The following is a 10,922-nucleotide window of genomic DNA, read 5'->3' on the forward strand; positions in this document are numbered from 1 at the left end:
CCACACCCGTATTTTCAGGACGCTCTTTTATTTGATTTCCGTTTCCATCATTTTATCAAACTCAAAATATCCATTAAAGGTGTAAAAGTGAACCTGAGTTTTACTGACATAAACGTGCTCTGTGTAACGTGTCCGGTTACCGTCTCCATGGAGATGTGTCTAGAATGTTCCACAGTGTGTCTAGAACCGTAACAAGTCTCCGTGGAGACCTGCAAGACAAACTACAGGTCAGGTTTGCGGAGAGGCGACCAGACTCACAGTCAGAGTGAATGTTTTAAAGCTTTTTTCGAGCACTTTTAACACCTGCAGACCGATGAGTTTAATGCCACACTGCGGATAATTTAACCCAACGCACTGACATCTCCATGGAGACGCACACGCTGCAGGAAAGTTCCACAGTGCAGCTTTACAACACGAGAAGCAGACGAGTTGTTCTTCACTTACAGATACTTGGAGTTCACAAAAGCTGTTTACAACTTTTCAGAGCGCAGTTTCTCGTCACAATGAAGCCAACAACAACAACTAACATTCTAACCGCCCACTTCCTGATCACCGCACAATAAAACGCTCTATAATTAGACTCGAGGCCGTGTCCGAATGTCCACCCGGGTCCCTGAAGTACGGCGGGCGAACGGGGGCCAAACGCACCGCGACGGAGAAACAGGATTCCCACTCTTTCGTCACTGACAAAATTTCAAAACTTTTCCAGGACTTTTTCATGACCTAAAGTGAATTTTCCATGACTTTCACTGGATTCCACCGTTTTCGACAGTGTCACTTCCTACTTGTTCGTGAAGCCTCTTTGAGTGTCCAAAAAAAACAACACTTATAACCGTATTTTCCGGGCGATTAGACGAACTTTTAAACCTCCAACCACATCAACAAATATACACGAATCCACTCGGGTTAGACTTGGAAAAAGTCCTGGTTTAGACCTGGTTTAGTTCTGGTTTAGTCCTGGTTTAGACTTGGAATAGACCTGGTTTGGACCTGGAATAGTCCTGGTTTAGTCTTGGTTTAGTCCTGGTTTAGTCCTGGTTTAGACCTGGTTTAGTTCTGGTTTAGACCTGGTTTAGGTCTTGTTTAGTCCTGGTTTAGTCCTGGTTTAGACCTGGTTTAGGTCTGGTTTAGTCCTGGTTTAGTCCTGGTTTAGGTTTAGTCCTGGTTTAGTCCTGGTTTAGTCCTGGTTTAGTCCTGGTTTAGTCCTGGTTCAGTCCCTGGTTCAGTCCTGGTTCAGTCCTGGTTCAGTCCTGGTTTAGTCCTGGTTCAGTCCTGGTTCAGTCCTGGTTTCAGTCTGGTCCTGGTTCAGTCCTGGTTCAGTCCTGGTTTTAGTCCTGGTTCAGTCCCTGGTTCAGTCCTGGTTCAGTCCTGGTTTAGTCCTGGTTCAGTCCGTATGCGGCGCAATATTCCGCATCGCATTTTAAAGTCACATAAACGCCATTTCCCATTTCCATGACTTAAACCAGGACTAAACTGTTTTCAGTCCTGGTCTGGTCCTGGTCTCAATCCTGGTCTTTCTCGTTTGGTTCCGGACCTGGTTTAGTCCTGATTCAGTCCTGGTTCAGTCGAATGAACGAATGAAACACAGATTCTTCTCCTTTACAAAATGCTCCAAATTGTCCACTCAGTCAGACTCCGAGCAGCCGATATTCTCCTGATAATACGACTTTACTTTGACTACGACTTTATTCTCCTAAAATTACTTTATTCTCCTAAAATTACGACTTTATTGTTGTAAAATTACGACTTTATTCTTGTAAAATTACGACTTTATTCTCCTAAAATTACGACTTTATTGTTGTAAAATTACAACTTTATTCTTGTAAAATTACGACTTTATTCTCCTAAAATTACGACTTTATTCTCCTAAAATTACGACTTTATTGTTGTAAAATTACGACTTTATTCTTGTAAAATTACGACTTTATTCTTGTAAAATTACGACTTTTTGTCGACTTTTTCTCCTAAAAATTACGACTTTAATTCTTTTATGTTGTAACTTTATTCTGTAAATTACAACTCCTAAAATTACGACTTTATTGTAGTAAAATTACCTTTATTCTTAAAAATTACGACTTTATTCTCCTAAAATTACGACTTTTAAAATTACGACTTTATTGTTGTAAATACGACTTTATTCTTGTAAAATTACGACTTTATTCTTACGACTTTATTCTCCTAAAATTACGACTTTATTCTTGTAAAATTATGACTTTATTTCATAAATAAGCTTTTTCTGGCTTCGACTTTATTCTCTTAAAATTACAACTTTAATGTGGAAATGTTACGACTTTATTCTCGTAGCTCCAGCATCTTTTTTTTTTTTTATCTGACCCTTATGCTCCGTTGTAGATTTTTGACTTGTGCAGTGTCTTTATAATTTAAAGAAAACAAAACGAGCGGCAAAGTGTGGTTTTGTTTTTGTAAATATAAAGAGAGTTTCATTTGTGACCACAGGGGGCGCTGTTTCTCTCTCTCTCTGTCTCATGGGAAAGTGTCACGTGCAGTTGTTTTAACTCTGCACTTTATGGTCTGAGTGTCACTGCAGCCACACACCAAACTCACCTCTCTCTCTCCCCTCTCTCTCTCTCTCTTCTTCTCTCTCTCCCTTCTCTCTCCTTCCTTTCTTCTCTCTCTCTTTCCCCTTCTTCTCTCTCTCCCTCCCTCTCCCTGTTTTTCTTCTTCCTCTCTCTCCCTTCTCTCTCTCTCTTCTCTCTCTCTCTCCCCTCTTCTCTCTCTCTCTCTCTCTCTCTCTCTCTCTCCTCTCTCTCTCTCTCTCTCTCTCTCTCTCTTCTTCTTCTCTTCTCTCTCTCTTCTCTCTCTCTCTCTCTCTCCCCCTTCTCTCTCTCTCTCTCTTCTCTCTCTCTTCTCTCTTCTCTCTCTCTTCTCTCTCTCTCTCTCTCCCTCTCTCTCTCTCTCTCTCTCTCTTCTCTCTCTCTCTCTCTCTCTCTTCTCTCTCTCTCTCTCTTCTCTCTCTCTCTCTCCCTTCTTCTCTCTTCTCTCGCTCTTCTTCTCTTTCCCTTCTTCTCTCTCTCTCTCTTCTCTCTCTCTCTTTTTCTCTCTCTCTCCCTTCACTCCCTCCCTCCTCCCTCCCTCCCTCACCCCGTTCCCTCTCTCTTTTTCAGCCTCAAAGTGTCTCTCTTTCTCTCACACTCATTCTGTTTCTTTCTCTCTCCCTTCCTCTTCCTCCCAAATCCTCTCTCTCTTTCCCTCTCTCCCTCCCTCTTTCTCTCCCCCCCTCCCTCTCTCCCTCCTCTTTCTCTCCCCCTCCCTCTCTCTCTTTCCCTCTCTCCCTCTTCTCTCCCCCCTCCTCTCTCTCTCTTTCCCTCTCTCCTCCCTCTTTTCTCCCTCCTCTCTCCCTCCCTCTCTCTCTCCTCTCCCTCTCCCTCTCTCTCTTCTTCTCTCTCCTCTTCTCTCTCTTCCCCTCCCTCTCTCTCTCTCTCTTCTCTCCCTTTTTCTCTCCCTCCTCTCTCTCCTCTTTCTCCTCTCTCCCCTCTCCTCTCTCTCTTTCCCTCTCTCTCCTCCCTCTTTCTCTCCCCCCTCCCTCTCTCTCTTTCCTCTCTCCCTCTCTCTCTCTCTCCCCCTCCCTCTCTCCCCTCCTCTTTTCTCTCCCCTCTTTCCCTCTTTCTCTCCCCCTCCCTCTCCCTTCTCTTCTTCCCCCTCCCTCTTCTCTTCCTCTCTCTCCCTCTTTCTCTCCCCCTCCCTCCTCTCTTTCCTCTCTCTCTCCCTCTTTCTCTCCCCCTCCCTCTCTCTCTTTCCCTCTCTCTTTCTCTCCCTCCCTTTCCCTCTCTCTCTCCCTCTCTCTCTCTCTCCCCTCTCTCTCTCTCTCTCTTCCCTCTCTCTCTCTCCCCCCTCCCTCTCCCTCCCTCTTTTCTCTCCCTCCCTCTCTCTCTTTCCCTCTCTCTCTCTCCCTCTCTCTCTCTTCCTCTCTCTTTCTCTCTCTCTCTCTCCCCTCTCTCTCTCCCCCTCTCTCCTCTCTTCTCTCTCTCCCTCTCTCCTCTCTCTCCCTCCTCCCTCTCTCCCTCCCCCCTCCCGCTCTCTCTTTCCCTCTCTCTCCTCTCTCTTTCTCTCCCCCCTCCCTCCCTCCCTCTCCTCTCTTTCTCTCCCCCTCTCTCTCTCTCCCTCCTCTCTCTCCTCTTTCCTCCCTCTCTCTTCTCTTCTCTCTCTCTTCCTTGCTTAGTCATCCCCCCTTCCCTCACCTTTCTCCTTCTCCCTCTCTCCCTCTTCTTTTCCCTCTCTTCGTCCCTCTCTCTCACCCTTACTCTCCCTCCCTCCCTCCTTCTCTCTCCCTCCCTCCCTCCTCCCTCCTTCTTCTCTCTCTCTCTCTCTCCGTCCGTGATGGCGTGATCCGTTCACACAGTCTCTTGTGTGTTTGGTTCAGTCATGGGTTCAGGTTCCTGCAGTTGTTCAAATTCGTGACCTATTTTTACTTTCACTTTGACCTTAAACCCTTAAACTCTCCACTCCACGCTGCTCCACGCTGCCCCCTGTGGTCCCTCTGAGTCACTGCACTCCTCCAAAATACTTCAAAATACTTCAAAACAATAATACTCGAGTACAAGTACAACGTCGCGCTCCGAGAAAACAAGAAAAAGTGTAAAAAGGATTTGGGTAAACTGCAAGTCAAGTGAGAGTAACTTTTCGGTTTGGGGTTCGTCTTCTGCTCTGTTTCTATGGAGACGTCATCGCTCTGTCTGGAATGTTCCGCAGTGTGACTTTAAACAGCTCCACTTCACATTTATTCAGTTACAGGTGCAGGTTTTATCGCTCAAAAATACCTCGAAAAACAGGAATTCTGACTGGGAACGGGGTCGCCAATCTCCACAGATCTGACTTGGAACTTTTAATATTAATGCCACACTGTGAAACATTCCAGACAAGTGGGATGTGTCTATTGTCAAAGTCGATCTTTTCAAGTCTTTTGAACCATATCACTTTTGTTTCTGGTTCTGATATTGTCATATTTTAGTTTTGGGATTCGGACATCGTAATTATGTGGATGTTGGATCCAAACAGCGGAAAACGACTCGAGAAATTTTGTTTGCAAAACTCCATAAATGCAAAAGGGAATCAGATGTGTGTGACTCAAACCTCCGTTCAAACTGTTTCTCTTCCCAACGGAATCGAAAAATAGTGAAAGGTGAAGGTGATGGGCAGGATTGATCCACAGGAAGAACCAAAAAGGAAACATTTGTCTGACTAAGGCTACGTTCAGACTGCAGGACTTAACGCTCAATTCAGATTTTTTCATGGAATCCCTGCAGTCTGAACGTAGCCATATAGTCCAAGAAACACAGTAAATATCTGAATTAAGCGTTAAACCCTGCAGTGTAACGGAGCCTCACACTGAAAACACTCCACATCACAAGGTGGAACATGTGTGTATCATGAGATGTTCATGAGATGTTCATGAGGTGTTCATGAGATGTTCATGAGATGTTCATGAGATGTTCATGAGTGTGTCATGAGGTGATACAGGAAGTGCTCCAGTGTGTTTTTAAACTCCACACACCTTCACTAGAATCATTTGGATCATTTCAGCCTTTTGGTCTGGGTCTGGTCTGGACTTGGATGGAGACACTGGGAAAATGAGGAGCCACAGGAGGATCTAAACCAAGAGCTACATCAGGATCTAAATCAAGATCTAAACCAGGAATGAACTTTGTCTTGAAAAAAGCGATTAAAGATTCCCCCAATGTGCACAAATAAAACTAAAACACAACAAAATAAAACTTTGAGAGGCTCTAAAAGTTAAAAATCTATAATCTTTACTACTGGTCAGGACTTGGATGGGACACTGCTAGGACTTCCAGGAGCCACAGGAGGAGCCAGTGGGAATAACTGTCGTTGTGTCCTTAGGCAAGACACTTCGCCCACATTGCCTAATATGAAAGTGGTGTGTGTGTGTGATGGTGGTGGTCGGAGGGATTGATGGCGCTGATTGTCTGGCAGCTGCACGTTCTGTCAGTCTGTCCCAGGGCAGCTGTGGCTACAACAGTGTTTTACCATCACCAGGTGTAGAGTGAATGAATAATGATGAAGAATGTTCTGGAAAGTGTCTTTGGCTACGTTCAGACTGCAGGGTTTAACGCTCAATTCCAATTTTTTTGTGAAATCCGATGTTTTTCGAGGTCGTTCACATTTCCAGTTAAATGTGACTTGTATGTGACTCCAGTGTGAACATTAAACGGTCCAAAAGTGTCCCACATGTGACACTGGAGACACGACGACGTCAACCGCAGCGAGCGTCTCTGTGTTTACAGAAGTTGTCCAAACATGGACGCAGCATCGAGCACCTGGAGATTTTAAAGTTCCTCTCGTACCGGAGCCAGAACATGAACAACTTACTTGTTTTAAGGAGGAGATTGAGAAGGAGAAGGACGAGGTTTTTACGTACAGAGACGCTGCTGTGATAAACACCACAGAAAATTAACAAGATTTTAATAGAAAATAGAATTCAGATATTTTAGTAGAAAATCAGCCGAGGACCAGATTAAAGGTCTTGGTTGGAGGGCCGGATCTGGCCCCCGGGCCGTATGTTTGACACCACTGGTTTAGACAGTGAAGGCGTTTTTGGGGCTTAAAAATGCAAAAATCTGAAACCAGCCTCCAGAGTGGAAAAGTTGAACACACTCCACCATAGCGTTTCTGTCTACACTGGCCAAGACGCAAAACTCTGGTCCATGCATCAAACCTTCAGGCTGCAGTCTGAACGCAGCCTTTGTGACAAAAATGTCTGTGAAAAGTGCTGTATAAAGACTTACTTAAAAAAAAGAGCTGTTCACGTGATTGATTGATTTCATTTATACAGCGTGTTTCAAGATCCCCAAAGCACTTTACAAATCATTATTCAGTCACTTCACACTCAGTGGTGTAAACTACTACTGTAGCCACAGCTGCCCTGGGACAGACTGACGGAAGCGAGGCTGCCAATCTGCGCCATCGGCCCCTCCCACCACCACCATCACTCACACACACACTCCACTTTCATACTTGACAATGTGGGTGAAGTGTCTTGCCTAAGGACACAACACACACACTCCTGTGGCTCCTGATTTTCCCAGTGTCTCCATCCAAGTCCAGACCAGACCCAGACCCAGACCAGACCCAGACCAGACCCAGACCCAGACCCAGACCCAGAGACCAGACCCAGACCAGACCAGACCAGACCTGCTGAGCCTCTGAGATCTGAGGGGATCAGGCTTTGACACACCGATATGACCAGATACCAGCTTGAAAACTCCCACGTCATGACATCACAAGGTGGAAGAGAGCGTTCTGAGCGTTGGATATTTATTTTTTGCAGTGCACTGGAGACCCCGCCCCAAAACCGGGGTCGACACACGGCCGCGTGCTCCAATAATAAACCCAACAGCTGCGGCGCCGGAGCCACAGCAGCTCAAACAAACACAACTCACTTTATCAGAATAAAAATAAAATAATAAAACTGGTTTAAAATCCAAATGAACGGACTGAACCAGGTCTAAACCAGGTCTAAACTAGGACTAAACCAGGACTAAACCAGGACTAAACCAGGACTAAAACAGGTCTAAACTAGGACTAAACCAGGACTAAAACAGGTCTAAAACAGGACTAAAACAGGTCTAAACTAGGACTAAAACCAGGACTAAAACAGGACTAAATCAGGACTAAAACAGGTCTAAACTAGGACTAAACCAGGACTAAACTAGGACTAAACCAGGACTAAAACAGGACTAAACAGGACTAAAACAGGAATAAAACAGGTCTAAAACAGGACTGAAACCAGGACTAAAACAGGACTAAACAGGTCTAAACTAGGACTAAACCAGGACTGAACTAGGACTGAACCAGGACTAAAACAGGTCTAAACCAGGACTAAACCAGGACTAAACCAGGACTAAAACAGGTCTAAAACAGGTCTAAACTAGGACTAAACCAGGACTGAACTAGGACTGAACCAGGACTAAAACAGGTCTAAACCAGGACTGAACCAGGACTAAACCAGGACTAAACCAGGACTAAACCAGGACTAAACCAGGACTGAACTAGGACTGAACCAGGACTAAAACAGGACTAAACCAGGACTGAACCAGGACTAAAACAGGACTGAAACAGGATTAAACCAGGACTAAACCAGGACTAAAATGGGATTAAACCAGGACTAAACCGGTCTCAGTCTTGGTCTCATTCCGGGTCTGGTCCAGGTCTCGGTCCTGATCACCTGACGGTCTACGCAGGGCAGCGTCCTCAAACAAACGCCCACATCTCTCATTTAATCACACAAATGTCAGGTTTCAAATCAAATTCAATCCAAATGAGATTACCTTCGAAGGTGACGGTGCAGTAGGCATCGCTGATATCGTCGTCGGGCGTCTGGAGCCGCTCGGCGCACAGCACACACACACGCAGCATGACGCGCACAAATCCACACACACACTCAAACTCAAACACAAACACAAACACACACTTTTAATCCAGAGACCGAGAGGAAAAGTGCAGCATTCTGTCCAAAAGAGAAGAAGAAGAAGACCAGAGGAGAGGAGAGAGGCACAGACGGAGGATAGAGAGTGTGTGTGAGAGAGAGAGAGTGTGTGTGTGAGAGAGAGAGTGTGTGTGTGTGTAAAAAGTGTGTGTGTGTGTGAGAGTGTAGAGGCTGAGTCACACTGCGCTCTGTGTCCGGGGCTTAAAGCTACAGAGCTCAGTCCCCAGAAAAAAGAAAAGCAGCTGCTGATGTCGGCACAAACCGACCGGACAATAAAAACACACGTATATATACATATATATATATATATATATATATATATATATATATATATATATATATATATATATATATATATATATATATATATATATATATATATATATATATATATATATATATATATATATATATATATATATATATATATATATATATATATATGTGTGTTATTTTTGTTCATTTGTTTTTCAAAATAAAAAAAATTATAATAATAAGAGAAAGTGAAAAAAAACAAAAAAACAGATAATGATTTTTTTTTTTTCAGTTTTTAATTTTGTGTTTAAATGAAAAATGGAAAAAACGGATAAAGGACTAAACCAGGACTGAAAACAGGTCTAAACCAGGAGTGAACCAGGACTAAAATAGGACTGAACCAGGTCTAAACCAGGACTAAACCAGGTCTAAACCAGGACTAAACCAGGACTAAACCAGGACTAAACCAGGACTAAAATAGGACTGGATCAGGACTAAACCAAGTCTGAACCAGTCTCAGTCGTGGTCTCAGTCCCGTTCTGGTCTCGGTTTCAGTCCCGGCCTCAGTCCTAGTCTAAGTCCTGATCTTGTCCCAAGAATGGTCCCAGTCTCAGTCCTGGTCTTGGTCCCGGTCTGGTCCCAGCCTCAGTCCTGATCACCCCACAGTCTACGCAGGCGCAGCTCCAGGCCTGTCCTGACACTCCTGGTTTAGACCTGGTTTAGTCTTGGTTCAGGTCCTGGTTCAGTCCTGGTTTTAGACCTGAGTTTAGTCCTTGTTTTAGTCCTGGTTTAGAATCCTTGGTTTTAGACCTGGTTTAATTCCTGGTTTAGACCTAGTTTTAGTCCTGGTTTAGTCCTGGTTTAGACCTGGTTTAGAGTCCTGGTTTAGTCCTGGTTTAGACCTGGTTTAGACCTGGTTTAGTCCTTTAGTCCTGGTTTAGTCCTGGTTTAGACCTGGTTTAGACCTCCTGGTTTAGACCTGGTTTAGACCTGGTTTTTTTAGTCCTGTTTTAGTCCTGGTTTAGTCCTGGTTTAGACCTGGTTTTAGACCTGGTCCTGGTTTAGACCTGGTTTAGACCTGGTTTAGACCTGGTTTAGTCCTGGTTTAGACCTGGTTTTAGAGTCCTGGTTTAGTCCTGGTTTAGACCTGGTTTAGTCCTGGTTTAGTCCTGGTTTAGACCTGGTTTAGTCCTGGTTTAGTCCTGGTTTAGTCCTGGTTTAGTCCTAGTCCTGGTTTAGTCCTGGTTAGTCCTGGTTTAGTCCTACCTGGTTTAGTCTGGTTCTGGTTTAGTCCTGGTTTAGACCTCCTGGTTTAGTCCTGGTTTAGTCCTGGTTTAGACCTGGTTTAGACCTGGTTTAGACCTGGTTTAGACCTGGTTTAGACCTGGTTTAGTCCTGGTTTAGTCCTGGTTTAGACCTGGTTTAGACCTCCTGGTTTCCTGAGTCCTGGTTTAGACCTTTAGGTTAGACCTCAATTTTTTTTTCCTTTTTTTCATTTTTTAGTTTTAAAACCTGGTTACCTGGTTTAAAATGGAAAACTGGTTTAAAAAACAATCATCATTTTTTCATTTTGGTTTTGGAGACAAATAATGAAGAAAATAGTTGTTGTTGTTTTTCTCATTTTCTTATATTTTTCTGGTTTTATTGTTGAAAAACAAATGGACGAATGACACACAGATTATTTACAGTTGGTTAAAAATAGAAACAACGGTGAGAAACAACAGATCCAGAGTCATGTGACCACGACACAAACACCAACGATCACAAAACAACAAACAAAACACAAGAAAGTATTGTTCTAAAAAGATGACGTATTAAACCAGGTTTAAACCAGGTCTAAACCAGGTCTAAACTAGGACTAAACCAGGTCTAAACCAGGACTAAACCAGGTCTAAACCAGGTCTAAACCAGGTCTAAACCAGGACTAAACCAGGACTAAACCAGGTCTAAACCAGGACTAAACCAGGAATAAACCAGTCTAAACCAGGACTAAACCAGGACTAAACCAGGTCTAAACCAGGTCTAAACCAGAACTAAACCAGGACTAAACCAGGACTAAACCAGGACTAAACCAGGTCTAAACCAGGACTAAACCAGGACTAAACCAGGACTAAACCAGGTCTAAACCAGGACTAAACCAGGACTAAACCAGGTCTAAACCAGGTCTACTAAACCAGGACTAAACCAGGACTAAACCAGGTCT

The 10,922-nt window shown here is 44.0% G+C and overlaps 1 protein-coding gene across 1 annotated transcript in view; it reads right to left on the minus strand.

The window, feature by feature from the left end:
- dysf (dysferlin, limb girdle muscular dystrophy 2B (autosomal recessive)) overlaps positions 1-8,405 on the minus strand; it is a 103,039-nt gene extending 94,634 nt beyond the window's left edge. Inside the window, 1 exon segment of the mRNA XM_055156793.1 lies at positions 8,307-8,405. Within this exon segment, the coding sequence (XP_055012768.1) occupies positions 8,307-8,394 (88 nt within the window). The 5' untranslated portion in view covers positions 8,395-8,405.
- Between the last annotated feature and the right edge of the window lie 2,517 nt (positions 8,406-10,922).

The sequence above is a fragment of the Boleophthalmus pectinirostris genome, unplaced genomic scaffold (assembly GCF_026225935.1).
Source record: "Boleophthalmus pectinirostris isolate CB_2022bp ecotype Guang Dong unplaced genomic scaffold, ASM2622593v1 HiC_scaffold_20, whole genome shotgun sequence".
NCBI lineage: Eukaryota > Metazoa > Chordata > Actinopteri > Gobiiformes > Gobiidae > Boleophthalmus > Boleophthalmus pectinirostris.